At 43.7% G+C, this 24516-nt stretch overlaps 1 protein-coding gene across 4 annotated transcripts in view; it reads right to left on the minus strand.

Annotated features, from left to right (window-relative positions):
- The window catches only part of rufy2 (RUN and FYVE domain containing 2), a 70468-nt gene that overhangs the window by 19362 nt on the left and 26590 nt on the right, over positions 1 to 24516 (minus strand). For 3 of the 4 annotated variants that reach the window (XR_011882690.1, XM_072239126.1, XM_072239127.1), the window contains exons 8-12: positions 19853 to 19922; positions 17603 to 17704; positions 14637 to 14753; positions 11900 to 12067; positions 9083 to 9180 (exon numbers count right to left, since the gene is read on the minus strand). Coding sequence is in view for 3 of the 4 variants with exons in the window: in XM_072239126.1 (XP_072095227.1) it covers positions 9083 to 9180; positions 11900 to 12067; positions 14637 to 14753; positions 17603 to 17704; positions 19853 to 19922 (555 nt within the window). In the remaining variant the exon portion in view is untranslated. Of the gene's footprint in view, positions 1 to 7315; positions 8122 to 9082; positions 9181 to 11899; positions 12068 to 14636; positions 14754 to 17602; positions 17705 to 19852; positions 19923 to 24516 lie in introns of those variants that run through there. The other variant, XM_072239128.1, reaches the window with a different exon arrangement.

A 24516-nucleotide genomic window follows, 5' to 3' on the forward strand; every position in this document is an offset into this window, starting at 1 on the left:
TGTATGTTAATACAACTACTCCCAGAGTACTGAGCAGAGCTTTGATTAAGAGGCAGCACAGGGAAGCCTTACCAGATTGATTCCTGGGTTGAATTAAGCTTTCGGGTGAAAGATCAAGAAGGTTGGGCTGAAGTTTTGAAGAATGAATGCTGATCATAAAGTCATTGGGTCATACAGCACAGACTGTTTTTGATTCACTCAGTAAATGCTATGAAAATGCTCCTCCTGACAGCAGAACCTAGAACTACAGAGGTACCCATGCCAACAGGACTGATGAAGGGTCTCGTCCGGAATCATTGCCTGTTTATACCCCTCCGTAGATGCTGCCTGACCTGCTGAGTTCTTCAAGCAGCTTGTGTGTGTTGCTCAAGATTTCCAGCATCTGCAGAATCCTTGGTGACTACAAGAAGTGTAGTTTTGTAATAAAGGGATTGGTATGATAAGGAAGACTGTAAACCTTTACAAATGCATCGCCAGAGAGCAGCGGGTGCAGAGGCATCAAGTACTATAAGGGAGTAGATTATATGGGAATCAGTTGTACAAACAGGTTAGTCATAAACTTACTGATTAATAGAACAGCTACCTACTGTTTTCATTTATGAACTACTTAAGTATTTGAATCTGATGCAACAAATTCAACAAAGATTCAGACTAAAGGTTCCATAATTTAATGCAATTAAAAGCAACCCTACTCTCTTTAAATATTCACAATTCAGCAGTGCTATTGATTCAGTAACAGTGGTGGGAGAGTCCGGTTCGAAGAAAGTTGCTCAATTTACCACCCAGCAACCCCCGGTTTAACCCTAGCCTAATTACTGGACAATTTACAATGACCACCTAACAATATATATTAATGACTTGGATGAGGGAATTAAATGCAGCATCTCCAAGTTTGCGGATGACACGTAGCTGGGCGGCAGTGTTAGCTGTGAGGAGAATGCAAAGAGGATGCAGGGTGACTTGGATAGGTTAGGTGAGTGGGCAAATTCATGGCAGATGCAATTTAATGTGGATAAATGTGAGGTTATCCACTTTGGTGGCAAAAACAGGAAAACAGATTATTATCTGAATGGTGGCCGATTAGGAAAAGGGGAAGTGAAACGAGACCTGGGTGTCATTATACACCAGTCATTGAAAGTGGGCATGCAGGTACAGCAGGCGGTGAAAAAGGCGAATGGTATGCTGGCATTTATAGCAAGAGGATTCGAGTACAGGAGCAGGGAGGTACTACTGCAGTTGTACAAGGCCTTGGTGAGACCACCACTGGAGTATTGTGTGCAGTTTTGGTCCCCTAATCTGAGGAAAGACATCCTTGCCATAGAGGGAGTACAAAGAAGGTTCACCAGATTGATTCCTGGGATGGCAGGACTTTCATATGATGAAAGACTGGATGAACTAGGCTTATACTCGTTGGAATTTAGAAGATTGAGGGGGGATCTGATTGAAACGTATAAAATCCTAAAGGGATTGGACAGGCTAGATGCAGGAAGATTGTTCCCGATGTTGGGGAAGTCCAGAACGAGGGGTCACAGTTTGAGGATAAAGGGGAAACCTTTTAGGACCGAGATTAGGAAAAACTTCTTCACACAGAGGGTGGTGAATCTGTGGAATTCTCTGCCACAGGAAACAGTTGAGGCCAGTTCATTGGCTATATTTAAGAGGGAGTTAGATATGGCCCTTGTGGCTAAAGGGATCAGCGGGTATGGAGGGAAGGCTGGTACAGGGTTCTGAGTTGGATGATCAGCCATGATCATACTGAATGGCGGTGCAGGCTCGAAGGGCCGAATGGCCTACTCCTGCACCTATTTTCTATGTTTCTATGTTTACCAAGCAGTACGTCTTTGGACTGTGGGAGGAAACCAGAGCACCCGGAGGAAACTCACACGGTCACGGGGAGAGCGTACAAACTCCTTACAGTGTTAGGAATTGAACCCGGGTCACTGGTACTGTAAAGTGTTGTCCTAACCACTACACTACCATACCACCCCAACCTGTAAGTAATGGCAATGTGACTATAACAATGACTCCAATCTATACATACATACGTGGAAAGGAAGAACAAAGTTCCCTGTCAGAACCAGAACAAAAACAGAAAATGCTTCAAAAGCATTTGGTGGGTCAGGCTACACCTGGAGCACAGAACAGTACAGAACTGTAACAGGCCCCTTTACCTCCTGTTGTAATTAAGATAACCACATTGAATCCATTCTGTCTGAATATGGTCCATATCTCTCCTTTCTCTGCATTACTTTGCACAGAGGATCTCAAATCCTCGAACGCCTCTGTCACGTCTGCCTCCACTACTACTGACAGTGCACCCTAGACACCCAACACACTGATAGCACATTCTAGGACTAAGAGTAAAACAAAACTTCCTCCACACATGCACTCTAGTAACAGACATTTTAACTAGGGGAAAAAATACAGGCTTTCTGTGCCTCATATAATTTTATGAACTACTATTAGATCTCCTGACAGCTTAACAGACGGCAACCCTAGTTCGTCTAATTTCTCTTTAAAGTACACACCTGCTAGTTCTGGCAGCAACTTCGTCTGAACTCTCTCCAAAGCCTCCACATCCTCCCTATATTGGGAGATCTGAACTGAATGCAATTCTCCAGATGCAGCCTAGCCAGAGCTTTATAAAGCTGCAACATAACTTCCTGACTCAATGCCTCAACTAGTGTAGGCAAGACTGCCATTTGCCTTCTTTCCCACACAACTTCTGTGTCATTGTCAAGGAACTGAAGATCCCTCTATATGTGAGAGCGGTTAAGTTCAAGTTTAATTGTCACTCAGCTAAGCTCACGTGTACATCTAAACAAAACAGCTTTGCTCTGGGGCCAAAGTGCAAACCACAGTACCTACAGTCACACTCAGCACACAGCATGAGTGACATGGCCTGAAGATTGACGGCGCATGGAATGTTGTCCTGGAGCCATGTTTTTGCAAGAACAAGCACACAGCAGTCTCTCATTTCCCACAGCTGTAGCCGAAGGCAATCCAGCTCATCTTCCTGGGAGGGGATTCTGGAGACAGCACTGACAGGAGAGCAGGTTTGGTGGGGGGGGGGCAGCCCCCAACCTAGCACAGATTCCAGCAGGCCTGCTGTGCCTCTAATCTCTCCCACACCGTGTCCTTCGCAACGACTTTCCACAGCCCCCCTGGCTCTCCCAATTCCCTTCCTGAGTTCTTTTCTGGCTTCTTTATAATCCTCAATGACCCCATTCGATATGCTTCTTTTTCTTTCCTGACATCCAAGATTCCCTTACCTTGCTGTCCTTCCTTCTAACTGGAACATACCTGTCCTTTACTCTGTATGGTTGGTCTTCAAACACCCTCCACCTGTCAGATGTGGACTTGCCCAAAATCAGCTTTTCCCAATAACTCTCCCTAGTTCCTGCCTAATGCTCTCGTAATTTGCCCTCCATGAATTTAATACTTTCTGCTAGGTCCAGAGTTGAGATTGCTGTTTCCTAAATGTTCTCCCATTATCAAGTCAGTCATCTAGTTGGGCTATTTCCCCAACAGCAAGTCCAGTATGTCCCTTCCTCTAGTCGAACTATCTACATTCTGTTTTAATAAATACTTCTGGATGCACCTAACAAATTCTATCCCATCTAAATCTCTTGCACGAAGGAGGTTCTAGTCTATATTAGGGAAGCTGCAGTCACCCACTCCAACTACCCTGTTGTTTCTATATACCTTTCCCTAATCCATGTGCATATTGGGTCCTCAACGTCCCGAAGCCTCGGGGGGGGGGGGGGGGGAGGGGTGGTTTGTATTATAATCCCATCAGAATGATTGTACCTTTCTTATGTTTGAGTTCTACCCATACATACTCAGAGGGTAAGCCCCCTGAATATAGCTCTAATACTGTCCTTTATTACCTCTTTTTTATCCCCTTTGTCGTCTGAAACAATAAGCTGCCAGAACTAAGCCTCTCTCAACCAAGTTTCTGTAATGACCACACATCATAGCTTCATGTACCTATCCACGCTCTAAGTTCATCTCCCTTACCCATAGTACTGCTTGCATTAAAATTAACACATTTCAACCTTCGGTCCTGTTGTGTATCTGACTTTGCTCCTGCCAGTCCTTCCTTACAAACTTGTGGTCACGATACCCAACTTTCCCCTAGCCCCTCCACTTTCTGATCAGCTACTTCTGCTTCCTATTGAATTCTGTCTCAACTTTCAGCATCCAATCTGATTCTCTGCCACTTTGGATCCTGTTCCTGCACCAATCTAGCTTAAAGCCTCCTTGAGTAACACGAGCATATCTCCTTGCTCCTTCCAGTCCTAGTACAACCCATCCCTCCTGTACAGGTCACCTCTCTGGGAACAGATGCTTCAGGTCTTCTTCAGAACTGCCAAGGAGACTGTTCGAAAGCAGCTGTGAGGTGGAAGGAAGAGGACGTGTGTCTGATAGGAAAAACGACGGTGACCATGGGGATACGCTGTAAGGTGGATGGAAGAGGACGTGTGTCTGATAGGTAAAATGACGATGACCATGGGGATACGCTGTAAACACACTTATCTGCTCAATGAGTAAATGCACGCAGTTAGAGAGAGAGAGAAAACACAGAATGCACAAGTTTTGAAAAGCACAGCAGATAAGTGCGTGTGTGCACGCGCCTGTCTGTCTGTATGTGTCCACGTGCATATCAGTGTCTGTGTCTGGCTTGGCATGAGCCCTATTCTCAAAAAAAAAACACCTCAGATGTCACTTTGATTCTTTCCAAATCCTTGGTCCTAATCTTTTACCTTGGGTGTACAGTACTTTTGTAATTTCATCCCACTTCCTTGAGCAGGGGCTGAATCATTGCCCCTCCATCAACCCCATTTTCACCTGGCTGAACCTGTTCTCAATGAACAACGTTTCCCTCTCCACTCATTTTCTGTAGATCAAAGGTGTGGGATATTCTTGTCTTTCTGTGGGATTAGTGGAACAGTATTTTTTTATTTAAGCCCACTCCCTAATTTCCATTACATCAATGACTGACGGTGCTTCCTGTGCTCATGTGGAACTTGATAATATTATTAACTTTGCTGCCAATTTCTACTCTATTCTCACCTTCAAACAGTCCGTCCCTGTCTCTTCCTTTTTCTGGCGTCTGTCTCCATCTAGCTATTAACATTCATTGCAAGCCTACCAACTCCCACAGCTATCTGAATGACTTGTTCAGCCATTCTGCCTTCCGCAATGACTTTTCATTCTCTAGGTTCCTCAGTCTTGGTCATATTTGCTCCAATGATGAGACTTCCGATACAGGTGCCATGTTCTTAAACGATGGCTTTCTCTCTATTCTTATTTACAAATCCCTCGACTGCATCTTATCCTCTACCCTGTTCTTCCCTGGGACAGAACAAGGATGGAGTTCTACTGGTCCTCACATTCCACCTCACTAACCTCCATCTTCCAACAGATTTTTAGTGGCTTCATAGAAATTACATCAGCAGATCCATCTTCCCCTCTTCTCGGCTTTCAGTTTTCAGTGGGGCCTTATCTATACATCTTCTACTTCTGCCAACCATCCAACTCCTGACAGCACTTCCCTTTGCAAATTCAGGTGAAGTAACTCCTGTCCTTTCACCTCTTCCAATCTGGTATACTGCATCTGGTGCTCACTATACGAAACCAAACACAGGTGGAGAGAACGTGGTGAGGAGGGCAACCTTCAGCTTCCCAGAGCCTGCCACTTTAATTCTCCATCCCACTCTGACCCATCAGTCTGCAGCCTCCTCCACTGTTACACTGATGATCAACGCAAGCTTCAGGAACAGTCCCCAGTTTCCATTTGGGCACACTGCAGCCTTCTGGATTCAATGCTAAGTTCCACAACTTCAGGTTACTTTATCTCTCTGATTACATCAATCAACTACCGATCTATGCTTATTTTCTCTTTTTACACCCTCTGGGAGTACAGCACTGATCAACTGGACTTGTTAATCTGATCTGCACGTTACATCTCCCACATTCTATAGTCAATGCTTTCGCTCTCCACCAGCGATTGGCAGAATCTGAGAAGGTGACAAGGAGGCGTAGGAGAGTGAAAGAGATCTGGTGTTGCAGTGACAACCTTGCACTCAACATCAACATGACCAAGGAACTGATTGAGGACTTCATGTTGGGGAAGTTTGGGAAACACACCAATCCTCATCAAAGGGTCTGCAATGGAAAGGGAGAGTGGCTCTGTTCCCGGTTATCAACATTTCACAGCGTCCATCCCGAACCCAACATACTGATGCAATTGTGATGAAGGCACACAAGTGACTATACTTGCAAATTTCAGTGGCGAGGATTCTGACCCACCTCCTCCACATGGTATGAAGGCTCCAAAGCACAGTATCGTAAGACACTTCAGAGGATTGTAGACACAATCAGCTCCATCATGGGCAGAAGCCTCCCCACCATTGAGGACATCTTTTGCCTCAAGAATGCAGTATTCATTATTAAGGACATTAACAATCTAGGACATGCCCTCTTCTTTTTACTCCCATCAGGGAGGAGGTACAGGAGCCTGAAGATCCACACTAATGTTTTACGAACAGCTTCTTTCACTCTGCCATCAAGTTTCTGGATGGTCCATGAACTCTACCTCACCGTTCCTCTTTCGCACCATTTACTTATTCATTTTCATTGTTACTGATAGTAATTCGTTACGCCTCTGGTGTACCACCGGAAGAGTGGATGTGGGGAACAGGATGCATGCAAGAGGATGAGTGGGAATGGAGTCAAAGTGAGAGTGTGGCAGGCGAAATTGGAGATATGTGGAGGGGAACAGAGTGGGAAGGAGGAAGCGAGAAAGGAGTGAGAATATGCGGATACAGTGGGCAGAGGGGTGGATAGCTAAGAAGGTACCACACAGAGGATAAACGTACAGATTTCAGCTCCAATGGCCAACATCCTTCAGCTGCTTTATGATTGACCCGGCTTCTCCTGAGGTCAGAAACAGTGGTGCCTGCTGATGAATACACGATTTCAAGTGCATTCTTAACTCCTGAAAGAGCACAACATGCATGCCTGCCCTCAGCATGAACTAGAATCCATTCAGGCATGGACAAGTAATATTCACACCACACAGAGCTCAGGCAATGGTATCGCCATCGTCATCGTCAACGACCTGCAAACACAATATTCAACAGCATTATCTTTGCCAAAGCTCTGATTCGGTGCCACCATTGATCAGAACCTTAACTGCACTAAGAAATTCAGAGCAGCTCAAAGGCTGGCTCTCTCATGATGATAAATCAGGACTGATAGAATACACTCAACTTCCAAATAGTTCCTACAAGCGCTGGCCCACCAACATCGTCCACTTCATCTCTCCAACCAAATAAATGCTCATTTCTTCCAACACCAGGAGCCCATAGGTCAAGATTGTACAATATACAACTTGCAGAAACTTGATAAATGTTATCCCACATTTTCCCAGATCTGTGAATTCAGCTTGATGGAAGGGAAAGGGCAGGAGGCACATGGAAATAGAGACGCTTCCATACTCCAAAACAATTCACACTTCGTTCTTATTTAATAATGTATCACTATTTCATTACTATCACTGGGTTTCTAACAGTGATGTGCCAACTCATTTGCTGTACTGAAAAGTCAATTAAACAGCACTGTTTCCAAGGACAATAGTTGGAGTAGCCAGAAAGAAGAGACAGAAAAGAGGCATGAGAGACCGAGGGGGAGAGAAAGAACAGAGGCAGGAAAGCAGGGAAGAACGAGGGACCACAGTCCGGGGGGGCGAGGGGGCTGAGGCGGGGGAGAGGGGGACAGAGGCGCGAGGGCAGGGGAGGGGACGGAGGCTGAGGTCAAAGGCTAGGGAAACTGAGGCAGAAAGAAGAGAGGAAAGAAGCAAGAGAGTGAGTGAGTGGAAGAATAAACAGGTAGGACAGATAAATTTGAGTATTTGAAGGAATAGTTGGCTGGTTACACTATCCTTTTAGACATTTAAGCTCTTACACAGTTCTTCTGAATACAATTTAAGGTTATTCTCTTAGCTTGCTGCTAGTTATCTGGTTACAAAAGCAATTCTACATGTTACTCTGTCTACCAATGCACTTCAAACAAGTGACTATGATAGTTCGTGTTTGGTCTATTAAATCTTTGTCACTTGGTAGGGGTCACAAAATAAAGGGACAAATTTGGGGAAGCAAATAGGTAGAGAAAGGAAAACATAAATGAAAATTAAAGGGGAAGAAAGAAAAAGATGTTAATAGCAGTAACATTTCTAAAGATATTAACAATCTGAATATAAAAAGTAAAGATAGTAATGGATAAGACAGGAGGACATCACATGAAGATGGTAAATATAAGCTGTGAGCAGCAACTAGGATCTAATACAGAAACCAGTGATACATTCCATGGAATCACACCCAACTAAACATTACTGGATGGATTTAATTCTGCCACCTCCACACACAAAGCCTCAAGCTATGGGTATTACTTCACCAAGACCAGAGGTACTTGGATACACCCGCCTGGGTCAATGGTGTTGTCTATAAATCTGACTCTGGCAATTTTGCAAATTGGAACTGTAACTGAAGTGACATTATGTAGTTGCAATAAAAGAACACCTTTTCTCTGATACAAAATTACTTCAAAGCATTTACAGTGACAGTTACTTAAATCATATCGTGTGGGGGGGGGGGTCTCTCTGTTCAAAGTAATCCAGAGCCACACGCCGGGGACATTTCAGATTTCAGATTTGTTCTCATCTGTGCCCAGCTAAAACCATAGCCTTTGTCCTTTCGGGTCTGATGGCTGGAGGAGGAGATGGCTAAGGCGCCTGCTCCTGATAATTGGACCTTCATTCAGATGTACGTTACGGGGGAAAGGGTAGGTGACACTGAATGAAGATGTTGCTGGCAGATGCAGCTGAAGAGTACACAATCTAAGCCAGGAGAGCATGGTCCAGTGAAGACACCAGTACCTGCTGTTTGGACACCGTGCTTATCGCAGGTCACATCTGAGAAGCCTGATGAGGGACAGGAGTCAGCACCCAAGAGGCTGATACTCAGCTAAACCTAAGGAGAAGGGAAGGAAGTGGAACTATGGAACTACGAAATCGTACCTTTGCTCCATTCGCTTCATTGCGGCAGTGACTTGGTTAGTCTTCTCTTCCAGTTGACTCATCAGTTCACTTTTCTGCTTCAAACCATCTTCAGAACCCTGGAACCACAGAAATCTGAGTAATATTTTACATGATTTGATGTCATTAGGGTTTAAGCAGTCACTAAACTCTAACTAAATGTATTGGGAAAGTAAAAACTCAAAGAAAGCCACAAAGCCACTAAACTTCACCTCGACTTGAATATTCATCGGTTAGAATTGCTTCTGGCAATCTTCCTCAAGGTAAGCAAGAGAAAACGTTGCCATTAATGTCAAGAGCAATGCATGCAAAATGCTGGAGGAACTCAGCATCTATGGAAATGAATTAACTGCTGACATTTTGGGCCGAGCCCCTTCATCAGGACTGAACTAATGTCAAGATGGGCGTGTCACATTGGCGCTGGAGCGTGTGGCATCACTTGCAGGCTGCCCCAGCACACCCTCGGTGGTGTCGGATCTAACACAAACAACGCATTTCACTGTATGTTTCGATGTACATGTGACAAATAAACTTGGATTTTGAACTTTCCACGCAGCAGTCTCTCATTTGAATAAATGCAATGGTCTGATAATATTCAAGAAGACCGACACTGACTGATTCATGCTTTGCATTAGGAAGAAAAAGATGCAACAAATTCTTGTTCCAGATGCCTTTATCAAATACGTAACGCATTTCACTGCAATGCTCAGTGATATTGCACAGAGTGTTTTTGTCAATTTCCAGGACTGAAAGATATTCAACACCAGCAAGCAGGGCATAAATCAGCAATAAGTCTGACAACTGCCTGCACGGATCACTCAATAACAAATGGAAGCAGAAGCACTGGTTATTCCTCCCTCTGCCAGTCTGGTGTGGGAACTGATGCCAAGCTCCATTCTCCATTTGTGTTGAGGCTGCTGGTAGGGGATGACCAAAATCTTGCCAGATTCATAGCTCTCTGTGTGTGTGTGTGTGAGTGACAGAGAGAGAGACTGTGTGTGTGAGAGAGAGAGAGAGAGAGACTGTATGAGAGAGTCTGTGTGAGAGTGTGTGTGTGCGCGCGCGTGTGTCTGTGTGTGTGTGTGTGTGTGAGTGACAGAGAGAGAGACTGTGAGAGTCTGTGTGTGAGAGAGAGTGTGTGTGTGTGTGTGACAGAGAGAGAGAGACTGTGTGAGAGAGTGTCTGTGTATGTATGTGTGTCTGTGTGTGTGAGAGAGAGAGAGAGAGAGAGAGAGAGACTGTGTGAGAGAGTCTGTGTGTGTGTGCGCGCGCCTGCGCTGTAAATCCAAATTTAAAATGAAATAAATAAATAAAGGGGATAAAATAACAGATTGCTTGAATCAAAAGAAAGTGTCACGGTTGCCATAAGAGTTCTGGAGATCCTATCAACAATGAATAAGGGCTGTCACAGCAGTTCTTACAGATTTGCTGCTGAAATGCAATGAAAAGTCAAAACACTGGTACCTCACCTCACAGTCAATACGATGGCACTAATGGAACCAACATTAAAGGGGGTTATCTACTGCACCGAGGGGGTCCTGTGCCAGGTTCCCAAGTCCTTTTTTCAGTGTACAGACAAATACTTGGCTGTTCAACCCAGCGGACTAAGTGGATTATGAAAAATAAGCACTCCTGGGGATGGAGGGGGGCTGGGGGGTCGGGACAGCATTAAGCAAAAGATTGCAGTTTTGGACCAAAAATAATGATGTTGCCTTGCTACTTTATAGATGCCTGCTTCAACAGCACTTAACACACCTATATGGTATTGGCATGACTATGAGGTACTTAAAGGTGCAGAAATGCCGAACACCAGTGAACGTATCCGGTAATTATATTTATAATTATCTGGGACGAGGATACACTCACGAGAATGAAACAAATGAAAGGTGACAGAACTACAAATTCCATCGTCCTATAGAAACTCATAACAGAACATAGAACATAGAGAAATCTACAGCACAATACAGGCCCTTTGGCCCACAATGCTGTGCCGAACATGTACTTACTTTAGAAATTACTTATGATTACCCATAGCCATCTATTTATCTAAGCTCCATGTACCTACCCAAGAGGCTCTTAAAAGACCCTATCATATCCATGGCTTTGATCAACTTTCATGTAACAGATGAACAAAACAGAGGACTACTTTTAAAGTGAAATAAATTCAATGTTAACCTGCAGAAACATTTATTTCAGAGAACAAGTTGTTCTATTGTACGCACAGCTTTGGGAGAGGTTAAAATGCAAATTTGGATGGGTTTGTTTAATTAAAGGAAAATTTGTAAACGTGTGAGAAATTGAGGCACACTGAGATCCCAGATCTGAAGATATTTAACCCCTTCTCAGGACTCCCAAAACTTTCACCCTCTGGGCTTACCTTACCCAATGTTCAGGTTTATTATGAAAGTAATGATCAAGGTTAGTAAGTGACATTACCGCTGTACCATGTTGCAACCAGTACGATAGAAAGTGAACCAGGTAGCTTTTCTGCTCCCTCATCCTGCAAGTGTGGAGCCTACTTGGTTCAGCTTCTAATTAAATTTTAAACAGTTTTGACTGTAAAAATAGTTCAAAATGCAATTAGAATTGCATTACTCTAATTATTTTCTGATGCCATCTGACCTGAAGTACGCAATACACAAGCTTAAGGGAGATAAGAAAAGCCAAATGCAGTGGGCAGCATGTACTTCCCCAAACATTCAGTTACTGTCCTGCTATTTATAAAGTTTTGCAATGCTTTTAAAAAAATTATTAAGCTCTTACTTAGATAGCAACAACTATCAACATCAAACAACTTACCTTGAGTTTCTTAAACATCTCCACATTAATGGCCTTCACTTCGTCCAGCTGGTGCCGGAGACTGATCAGAGCATCCTGCTTCTCATGAATGTCTTTCTCCAACAGCTTCATCGCTATCTCTATCTCCTTCTTCATGTTGATCTGCACCGACAGGTCACTCTCCACATCCTGCCAGATAGGAAAGCTCATTCACATCAATACCATCTATCTCTGCTGTACAAGGCCATTCCCCCCACATCAATACTACCTCTGTATCCCTGTACAGCAGGCCATTCTCCCCACATCAATACCATCTCTGTATTCCCACTGTACAAGGCCATTCTGTCCATATCAATACCATCTCTACATCCCCGCGGTACAAGGCCATTCTGTCCACGTCAATACTATTTTTGTATCTCTGCTGTATAAGGCCATTCCCCCCACATCAATACTATCTCTGTATCCCTGCTGTACAGCAGGCCATTCTCCCCACATCAATACCATCTCTGTATCCCCGCTGTACAAGGCCATTCTGTCCACATCAATACTAATTCTGTATCTCTGCTGAACAGTAGGCCATTCTGTCCATATCAATACTATCCCTGTATCTCTGCTGTACAGCAGGCCATTCTCCCCACATCAATACTATCTCTGTATCCCCGCTGTACAAGGCCATTCTGTCCACATCAATACTAACTCTGTATCTCTGCTGTACAAGGCCATTCTCCCCACATCAATACTATCTCTGTATCTCTACTGTACAAGGCCATTCTCCCCACATCAATACTATCTCTGTATCTCTGCTGTACAAGGCCATTCTCCCCACATCAATACCATCTCTGTATCCTCGCTGTATAAGGCCATTCTGTCCACATCAATACTATTTTTGTATCCCTGCTGTATAAGGCCATTCTGTCCATATCAATACTATCTCTGTATCTCTGCTGTACAAGGCCATTCTGTCCACATGGTCAGCTATTCATAGACTGGATAGATAGTGTAAGAGGGGAAAATTGCAGGAAGAGAGGGGAAATGGGGTGCAGGAGACAGAGGGGGAGAGGGGAGGAAAGAGAGCAAATGCCAGCAGGATTAAGTAAATAACTGGCGAAAGTTACCTTAAAGCAGGTAGGTTGGAGGTGGATACAGACAGGTGAGAACAGACGGGGAAAAAGCAATATATGGTGGTGGGGAGCCCAGAGAGCAGTGTGGTGAGAGGAGGACGACGTGCAATCAGTTTACGGGTGGCGGGTGCTGAGGGAGGGACAAGCACTGTGGCAGATGGTGAGACAGAGACAGCGGCAGAGGAAACATGTACAGGAGAGGGTAGTGTGCAGAGGTGACAGGTGAGGGTTGGTGATAGGGTGAAGAGTGCGGGGTCAGAAGAGTAATTAGACAGAAGGCTAAATGGAAAATCTGAACTAATTTGAAGTTCAAATTTATAATCAAAATACATATATGTCACCATATACAACCCAGAGTGAGATTCATTTTCTTGCAGGCATACTCAGTAATTCCAAGAATCACAACAGAATCAATGAAAGACCACACCCAACAGGGCGACAAATAACCAGTGTGTAAATCACAACAAACTGTGCAAATACAAAAAGGAAGAGAATAATAATAATAAAAATTTGCAATAAATATCGAGAACATGAGATGAAGAGTCCTTGAAGGTAAGTCCACAGGATGTGGGAACAGTTCAGTGATGGAACAAGAGAAGTTGAGTGAAGTTATACAAAGCATGATAGTTAAAGGGTAACAACTGCTCCTGTATCTTCTTCCTGATGTCAGCAGTTAGAAGAGAGCACGAACTGGGTGGTGGGGGTCCCTGATGTTGAATGCTGCTTTCCTGCAACAATGCTCTGTGTAGATGTGCTCAGTGGTGGGAGGGGCTCTTCCTGTGGCAGACTGAATACGAATAGCTACTTCTTGTAGGAATTTCCGTGTAAGGGTTTTGGTGTTTCCATACCAGGCTGTGATGCAACCAGTCAATATACTCTCCACCACACATCTGTAGAAGTTCGTAAAAGGTTATGATGTCATGCCAAATCTTCACAAACTCCTCAGGAAGTTATGCTTTCTTCATAACTGCACTTGGGTTCTGGGCCCAGTTTAGATCCTCAGAAGTGATGACACCAAGGAATTTAAAGTTGCTGACGCTCTCCACCCCGATCCCTCGATGAGGACTGGCTCATGGGCCTCCGTTTTCTTCCTCCTGAAGTCAATCATCAGCTCCTTGCCTTTGCTGACATTGAGTGAGAGGTTGTTGTGGCACCACTCGGCCAGATTTTCAATCTCCCTCATGTTGATTTGGCCATTGACAGTGGTTAAAAATGGCAATGGAGCTGTACTTTGCCACACAGAAGGTTTTGTGTGAACTTAGCCATTTGTTGATATTGACCAATAATGGTTTTCCAGAGAAAGGCATTAATGTGTGTACTTCAGAATAAACAGTGTTTCCCTCCTTCTATGATTCTGCACACCCTCCCAATATTGAAAGGCATCTTCAAAACATAATTACTCCTCAACGTTTCATCAGTTTGCTGGTTAGATAAATAGAAATCACTCTCAAGGTCTGTCTTCCTGTGGGCAAGTAATTCACCCCTATAGAATATTAAAATCATCAATTCCAGCATGTGAATTAAAGAGAGACTGCAAAAGTGAACAACTACCAACGTGGTGGTGCAAATCCAATTTAATCCAAGCTGCTACTCACGAAAACCACGATCTGAAGCCTATTTACGTAACCAGCACGTACCTGACGCAGGCGTGATTCTGCTCTCAGCTGTCTGTGAGCCTCATTATACACATCATCCAGGCTCCGATGACAACCCTTGCAGGTCTCCCGTTCCTCAGACAGATTCTCTTTCTCCAGCTGAAGAGGTAAATATCTTTCGTTAGACGAAAGAGCAGCCAGAAGTTGCAAGTTCAACAATACAGATTAGAATAGTCTTCCTTTTGCTAAAGCAGCTCACTGCCTATACATGCATTGGAGACAAAGGGAACCATCACTTTCTGCGGTTATCCTCTTGCTCTGTAAACACTATATAAAAATCTGATTCTGTTAAATTTTAGTTACCAGTATTTCACAAACCCTCCTTTTTCCTGTTTCCTTTTCTTAATCTTATTCTTACACATTCAGCTGTACTAAAGTCTCAGTATACCCTTCCCCTTTGGCTTGTCTTGCCCTCCATGCACCGAGCCAACAAGAGGGTTCTAGATTTGGCAATCACATTACTTCTCTTTGCTGTAACACATTTAACCTGAACTCCACAATACTTTTTTAAATTCTTCAAAATTGAATAACTAGTTCTTTCCAGTCCATGATTGCTAAATCACTTTCATGTCTAGTAAAATTGGTCTTAACCCAATTAGAAGATTCATTCCTATTTGTCTTTTTCAATAGCAATGGGAAACGTAAATGAACTATGTTCAACACCACCACCACTGCTCCTTTCATCTGCTTGCTCGACTTCATAAAATTAATCCAGAAATGTGTTATCTATCCACCTGTTGTTGGGCTTGTTCTACTCTATCCAAAAAAAAAGAGCCTCTACACTATTTAGGAATTCATACTTCTGATTGTTCCTTCAAGCAGTATGCCACACCTTTCCTTTTTATCATTCTTTCCATCATGCCTGGAACTAGAAACATTATGCTGGAAAACTCTACATTCACACCTATCAGCTCATCTGGTTTCTTCATGGCACACCTTGCATCTATAACATACACACTGAGTGTACCATAATTTACTGGGTTTGGTCTTTTATTTTCCTCAGCAGGTTGTACACTCCCACCGATGCTCCTCTGTCTTGTTCATAAGTACCTTACATGCAGGTTAATGCCCTTAAACAAAGGGCATTTTTCAAAAAAGGCAAATGCAAGTAAATTTTTGAACTAATGTACTTTAAAAATAAATCTGTATTTTAAGGTTTTAAATCAATTTTTTAAATTAAAAAGTTAAATTAGATCTATTCAATTTCTTCAAAAATATTTGTAATGAACAGCCACAGTGCCTGCTCCAGCTTGTGTGTTACCTCTTCAAATTCAGTTTATTATCATTCAACCACACACAAGTATTTTGCCAATCGACACAACATTCCTCCAGACCAAGGTGCACAACACAGTACATATAGCTCACACACTCAACACATAAAAACAACATTACTACAAAAAAAAATTAACAAATACTAAGGTACATTTATGACAAGTTAAGAAGTGAACAGTCTATCGCTACTGGTGCTTCCTATGTGATGAAATCTAGGTAGGGGCAGGGAGCTCAGTAGACTTCTGCCTGGAAGAAGCTGTTTCCCATCCTAACAGCTCATCCGAATGCTATGGTATCTCCTGCCTGATGGTAGGGTTGTGGGTCAAAGAGATTGTTGGATGGATGGGCAGGATCATTGACAATGCTAAGGGCCCTGCATATGCAGAACTCCTGATAAACATCTCTGAAGGGTGGAAGAGAGACCCCAATGATCCCTTCAGCAGTCCTCGCAATCCTTTGTAGATGCCTTGCAATTTCTGTGCCAGTTGGTGACGTAGATGGTTAGGACACTCAGTTGCCTCTATCTCCCCAGGATGCGGAGATGCTGCTGTGCTTTTTTTGAAACAGGTGGTGTTGAGGGACCAGGTGAGATTGTCAGTTATGTGCACCAAGAAACTTGGTGCTCCTAATTCTCTCCAAGAAACTTGGTGCTCCTAATTCTCTCCAAGGAGGAGCTGCTTATGTGCAGTGAGGAATGGTCAACCTGAAGTCCACAATCATCACTTCAGTCTTGTCCAGGTTGAGACTCTAGTTGATCTTGTTGTTAGGAGGGTAAGCTTGAAATGGCCTCTTCCCAAGCAGCTGACAAGTGAATCTACAATATTAAAATGTGTTGCAATGTTTTCTCTATCAAACACTAAACACTGAAATGTGGAGTATTCAGGAAGTACAGCAGCTCTGCTGCCTCATGGTGCCAGCAGTTTAGATTTGAACTTGACCTTGGCTAGTGTCTGAATGGAGTCTGCACATCCTCCACTCCAGATCTGTGCACGTTGGCAGGTTAATTGGGCATTGTAAAGTGTCCCTGTGAATATTGGTGATAAGATCTAGAGGGGTTCATGGGAATGTCGGGAGAATAACATGGAACTGGTGTAAATGGGTGCAACAAGTTCAACATAGTCTCTTTGGGTTGAACAATCTGTTTCCATGCTGTCACTTAATGGCTGTCCGGTCTCCTCTATATTCGATTCCAACCCTCCTAGTCACAGTCTTCAAGTTTATTATCATTCAATTGTACTCATGTATACCACCAAATGAAACAGCATTCCTCCAAACCAAGGTGCACAACACAGTACATATAACGCACGCACAACACATTGAGTACTATTACCACTATTAAATTAACAAATAATAAGGTGCATTCGGGACACAAGTTTAAAAAGTAAACACTCTGTTGCTTCACGAGTGATGAGACCCAAGTAGTGGCAAGGGAATTCAGTAGTCTTATGACATGGGGGAAGAAGCTCCTTCCCATCTTAACAATTCTTGTCTAAATGCTGCGGCACCTGTTGCCTGATGGTAGGGTTGTGGGTCAAAGAGATTGTTGGATGGATGGGAGGGATCACTGACAATGCTAAGGGCCTCGCGTATGCAGTGCTCCTGATGGATGATGGATGGAAGACAGACCTTTGAAACTTTGAAACCGAACATGCAAACTTTAGCATCCTCACACGTACCTCTAGATGTTTTTGTGTTGTTATCAACATCTGAACATTTTCATTGCGAAACTGGAGATTTTCTTCTTGCAGCCGAATGATACTGTTCTTGGCAATTGCTAACTTTGGGGGGGGGGGGGGGAGGAAGAGAGGACCAAGTCATCAAATAGCAGCTTCAGCATAAGTTCATTGACACCCTGGCTCTTTATCGTCATCTTCCACAACTTCCATGTCCTTGTACAATTAAAAGTCAAAGGGCAAAATACTTCATTGACTGGAGGATGAACTTAGCAGAGCCTCTTTAGAAATCAAGAGGAAGCCCACACACCACCTGAACCTTCCTCCTGAGCCAACAACTGAATCACATCAGGATTAATTCAAAACTGTAGGGCCATATGAGATTAGAATTAGTCCGAGACACCCAGTGACCAGCACCAAATATGTTCACACACTTCAATGAAGCGAGCTCCACACATGGAGATGCAGGGTGCATTTCTACTCCATGGTTTCCCAATAATATTTCAAATTGGCATTACCATCCTCAAAATAAACAGCAATAGTTCAGGCTTCTGCTAACATAACTAATCTTTGTGTATCATAGGCATCGACTCTATAGACAGACAGACTTACCCTACTTGAATATATGTCTCCATCTACAGGGGTCATACTTGCACGTTGCAGCTACAATATAGACTGCTTATATTGCAAGTTTGTATTCTCAGGAGTAGTGCAGACATCTCTGACGGTGATTCAGATGTCAAATCGGAATCTTTGCTAAGACCATTCCTGTAGAGTAATGCAGAGGACTTCCAGCACTGTGTCTACACACACCATCGTCCATGGTCAGTGGCTCCGGCCACAGACCTGATCATGTGTGACCCAAAGCACAACAATGGCTCCAGCTTTCTGAGAATTTTCAAGGACTAGACAGACAGGTGGCGTGGTTTGTAGAGTGGCTTCGGCAACTCCCCCTCCCCCTCTCCCCCTGCGTAGGCTTCCGCCCACACTGTCCAGATTGGATGGTCAAATGGTCACTGTAAATTGGCCCCTGCCTTTAAGCAAGTGGTAGAATGTGGGGAGATTTGATAGGAAAATGGGGTGAACTAAATGGAATTGATACAAAATTAGTGTAAACGAGTGGTTGAAAGTTGACACAGACTCAATGGCCAAAATGACCTGCTTTAATGCTGGGTAACTCTCACTGGATAGTCCACTTTCTGCTTATGATGACAGGAGTAATGTAGGTGTCAATCCTAGAATGTTAAAGTAATCCTGGTGTAATGTGAAATATTATTTCTGGAAGTGATGCACAGCATAGTCAGTGGCTCCATTTGGGCGGATGAATATCATTCAGTCAGAGCAATGAATACCACTCAGTGGCCATTTTTTTTTTTAAGGTACCCCTGCTCGTTCATGCAAATATCTAATCAGCCAATCATGTTGCAGCTATTCAATGTATAAAAGCATGCAGACATGGACAAGTGTACAGTTGTTGTTCAGACCAATCATCAGAATGGAGTAGAAATGTGCATAAGTGACTTTGACCACGGAATGATTGCTGGTGCCAGATGGGGTGGTTTGAGTATCTCAGAAACTGATCGACTGGGATTTTCATGCACACAGTCTCTACAATTTACAAAAGAATGGTGCAAAAAAAAAAAAAACAACAACATAAAAACATCCAGTTGGCAGCAGTTCTGTGGGCAAATAATGTCTTATTAATGAGAGAGGTCAGAGGAGAATGGCCAGACTGGTTCAAGCTGACAAGAAGGTGACAATAACTCAAATAACCATGTGTTACAACAGTGGTGTGCAGAAGAACATCTCTGAATGCAGAACATGTCAAACCTTAAAGTGCATAGACTACAGTAGAAGACCACAAGCATAAACTCAATAGCCAACTTATTACGTACAGGAGGTACCCAACAAAGTGGTCACTGAGTATATGTTCCTGGCTGTAATTCCACGGAGTTGTTGTTTTCTGTTCTCAGAGTATGGGCATAATACTGTTGTGATATGCATCAGGCCCGTCTTAAGGGCAATGAATCACACCGGGCACTAGTGTTAAATTATATCCCACCTGCATTAGTGCATTCTCAAAGAAAGTGTGGAAAAGTGATCTAAAACCCACTTAATGCTTTACAATATCACCATTCCATAGCAACAAGTCTCTTTATTTAACATAAAATCTCTACCTTTAATGTGGTTAAACACTTGAAAATTTAAAATCTGGAGAACATACAAGCAATTTTTAAATTTTGAAGTTGGTACCTCTTCAATTAGTTTAGAATTTGCCACCTCGAGTGATGCAACTCTGCCCTGCAGGCTACCAACTGTCGAACTGAAAACAGAAACACATAATTAATTATCGGCTGAAATAACCAAATTTTCAGTAGACGAGGCCATACGATGCAAGGTAAAAACAAAATGCTGGAGATATTCAGCATGTAAGGTAGCATCTATGAACAGTGAAACAGAATTGACATTTCGATGGTTGCCCATTGATACATATATAACGATGACTTTGAAGTATGGGAGAAGTTTACCAGGAGTAGTCCCTCAGAAGGTTCCTGTGCACAAAGTACATATTAAAAGTTTAACCTGCACTCTGGTTCTAGCTAGAATCTGTTCATGCTTTCTTGGAGACCCAATAGCAAAATGGTTCTGAATGTCTCCACTGATATTCACTTACAGTAAATGGAAGCTTGTTCTGCAGCTCCAATCTCATTTCAAGCCGATACATGGAATAGTTAGTACATTTGAGGATGACACTAACATAGATGGTTTTGTAGTCAGCGAAAAGGAGTATTAGGACCTACAGCAGGACCCTGATCAGCTTGGTATGTGGGGTTGGAGGGTGGTGGCCCGGGAATGTCAAATGAAACTTAATTCAGATTGGTGTAGTGTATTATTTAGAATAGAAAACATCACAGTTCAGCCCCTTCAGTCCACAATGTTGTGTCAGCCCATTAACCTACTCCAAGATCAATCTAACCTTTCCTTCCCACATAGTCAGTCCATTTTCTTTTCATCAGTGTGCCTAACAGTCTCTTAAATGTTTCCAAAGTATCTGCCGTTTCTACCATTCCTGGCAATGCATTCCATGCACCCTGTGTAAAAACCTACCTCTGATATCCACCCCTTCCCCCATTCTTTCCTTCAAATGCCTTAAAGTTATAATAGCCATTTTCACCTTGGGGAAAAGTCTCTGGCTATCCACTCTATCTATGCCTCTTATCATCTTGTACATCTTTATAAAGTCATCTCTCATCCTCCTTCACTCCAAAGAGAAAAGCACTAACTCATTCAACCTATCCTCAAAAGACATGCTCTCCCATCTAGGCAGCATCCTGGGAAATCTCCTCTGCACCCTCTCGAAAGCTTCCACATCCTTCCTATAATGAAGTGACCAGAACTGAACACAATGTTCCTGGTGCGGTCTGACCAGAGTTTTTATAGAGCTGCAATATTACCTTGTGGCTCTTAAACTCAATCCCCTGACTAATGAAGGTCAACAAACCATAACGCCTTCTTAATCACCTTATCAAACCGTGCTGCAACTCTGAGGGAGCTAAGAATGTAAACAGCAAGATCCCTCTATTCCTCCAGACTGTTAAGAATCCTGCCATTAACCCCTTCATTCTGCCTTCAAGTTCGACCTTCCAAACTGAATTACTTCACAGTTTTCTAGGTTGAACTCCATCTGCCACTTCTCAGCCCAACTTTGCATCCTGACAATATTCAGTTGTAACCTACGACACCATTGTACACTATCCACAATACCACCGACGTTTGTGTCATCTGAAAACCTACTAACCCAACCTTCCATTTCTTTGTCCAAGTCATTTATAAGCATCACCAAGAGCAAGGGCCCCAGGACAGATCCTTGCAGAGTATCACTGGTCACTGACCTGTGGGCGGAATATGCTCCATCCACTACCACCCTCTGCATTCTGTGGGGAGCCAATTCACAATCCATGCAGTCAAGTTTTCCTGGATTCCATGCATCCTGTCTTTCAGAATGAGCCTACCATGAAGGAACCTTGTAAATGCCTTAATAAAATCCATATACACCACATCCACTGCTCTGCCTTCATTAATATGCTTTGTCACTTCCAGAGAGAATTCAATCAGTCTCGTGATGCACAACCTGTCCCTCACAAAGCTATGCTGACCATCCCTAATCCGATTACACTTCTGCAAATGCAGTAATTCCTGTCTCCAGGAATTCTCTCTAGTAGTTTACCTGCCATGGACGGAAGACCTACTGGTCTAAAATTCCCAGGGTTATCCCTATTACATTTCTTGAACAAAGAAATGCACCTGCCATCCTCCAGTCCTCTGATACTACCCCTGTGGCTGATAAAGGCACAAAGATCATTGCCAACGATGCAGCAATCTATTACCTCGCTTTCTTCCCATAGCAACCTGGGGTATATACCATCTGGCCACTGGGACATATTTATATTAATATGTTTCTCAAATGTTCCCCTTTCTTAATGTTGACATGTTCTAGCATACAAACCTATTCTATGTCAACCTCACATTCATCATAGAGAAGTACAGCACAGAAACAGGCCCTTTGGCCCATCTGGTTCATGCTGAACACATTTAAACTGCCTTACTCTCATCGAACTGCACTGGGACCATAGCCCCCCCCCCCCCCCAAATATCCCTACTGTCCATGTACCTACCCAAACTTTGAAATCAAACTCACATACACTTGTGCTGGCAGCTCGTTCCACACTCTCACGGCCCTCCGAGTGAAGTAGTTTCCCCTTATGTTCCCCTTAAACTTCTCACCTTTCATCCTTAACCCATGATCTCTGCTTGTAGTTCCACCCAACCTCAGTGGAAAACGGTGCTTGCATTTCCCCCATCTACACCTCTCATAAAGGTCAAGGTTCCTCCCACTGGTGAAGCAAAGTATCCATCAAGGACCTCCTGGCATGTTGACTCCAGGGATGCTTCCTTCTTTATCCTTGATCAGTCTTACTCTCACTTCTTCACATATTAGCAGAGCCTCTTGGGGAGTTTCCTTAATTATCCAAGCCAAGACCTTCTCAAGCCCCCTTTTAGCTCTCCTAAGTCAATTTTTAAGCTCCTTCCTGCCTACCTGGCATCTCTCTAGAGACTTGTTTGATCCTTGCTCCCCAAACTTTAAGAATACTTATTTCTTCCTCTTAACTAGATATTGTACATCTCTAGTCAACCATGGCACACCTCTTCACAACCCCCCCACCATCTTTTCCCTGCCTCAGTGGAACAAATTAACCAAAACCCCCAGCAAGTGCTCAGTAAACAACCTCCACATTTCTATTGCGTATTTCTCTGAGTACATGCATTTCCAATTTACTCTTTACTAAGGAGGTACAATCAATATTAGGGAAGTTGAAATCACCCATGACAACAACCCTGATTTTAGCACCCTTCTAAAATCTTCCTCCCGATCTGCACCTCAATGCTATTGAGAAATCTACAGATTAGTTCCAATAAAGCGAATACTCCCTTCCTGTATCTGACTTCCACCCACTCTCAGTCCACAATCCCTCCACGATGTCCTCCCTTCCTGCAACTGTGATACTATCCCTGATTAACAATGCCACTCCCCCTCTTTTGCCACTCTTCCTGTTCCTTTTGAAACACCCAAACCCCTGAACATTCAGCAGCCATTCCTATCCTTGTGACAGTCAAGTCTCTGTAATGGCCTCAGTGTCGTAGTTCCATGTACTGACCCTATGCTCTGTTAATTGTCCTTGTTCCTGATGCTTCTTGCATTAAAACAGATACCTATCAACCCATCCAACTGACTGCAATTATGCCCTTTCCACTGCCTACCCTTCCTCACAATCTCTCCACATCCTGCATCTCCCTTTACATCAACTACCCTATCACTCCGGTTCCCACCTCCCTGCCAAACTAGTTTAAATCCTCCCCAACAGCTTTAGTAAACCTGCCCGCAAGGATATTGGGCCCCTTTGAGTTCAGGTGTAACAATTCCCTTTTGTACAGGTCATACATTCCCCAGAAAAGATCGCAATGATCCAGAAATCTGAAACCGTACCCCCTGCACCAATTCCTCAGCCACATATTCATCTGCTAAACCATCCTACTCTTACTCCAACAGGTGACTGGCATAGGCACCAGTCCAGAAATTACTGCTCTTGAGGTGTTGCTTTTCAGCTTCCTACCTAGCTCTTATATTCTCCTTTCAGGACCTCATTCCCTTTCTCATCTACAGTATGTTGTTGGTACCAATGCAGACCACAATTTCTGACCGCTCACTCTCCCCTTTAGGATGCTGTGGACCTGGCCCTGGCACCTGGGAGGCAACATTCCTGTTGTTTCGTCTCGACCACAAAATCTCCTGTCCGTTCCCCTAACTAATCAGCCCCTATCACTACCACTCTCCCCTTGCCCCCCCCCCCCACCTTCCCCTCTGAGCCACAGTGCCAGAGACCTTACTGCCATGGCTTTCCTCTGCTAGGTCGGCCCCCCAATAGTATCCAAAGAGTGTTATACTTGTTATCGAGAGGGATGGCCACAGGGTTATTCTGCACTGGCTGGTTATCCCCTTTCTCTCTCCTGGTGGTTACCCAGTTACCTGTGCCCTGCACCTTAGATGCAACTACCTCCCTGTAGCTCTTGTAAATCAACCCCCCCAGCCTCCCAAATATTCTGGAGTTCATCCGGCTTCAGTTCCCTAACACGGTCTGTAAGAAGCTGCAGACGGATGCAATACTCATAGGTGGAGTTGTCAGGGACACTGCAGGCCTCCCTGTCTTGTCACATACCGCAAGAGCATTCCACTGTCCTACCTGGCATTCCCACTGCTTTAACTGTGCAATAAGAAAGAAACTAACTTACTAGAAACTTATCCTAGCCTCTGCCTCTCCATGCCAAAGCCTCAAGTTTCCCACTCTAACCCTGGCTCA

The sequence above is a fragment of the Mobula birostris genome, chromosome 21, assembly GCF_030028105.1.
Source record: "Mobula birostris isolate sMobBir1 chromosome 21, sMobBir1.hap1, whole genome shotgun sequence".
Classification (NCBI taxonomy): domain Eukaryota; kingdom Metazoa; phylum Chordata; class Chondrichthyes; order Myliobatiformes; family Myliobatidae; genus Mobula; species Mobula birostris.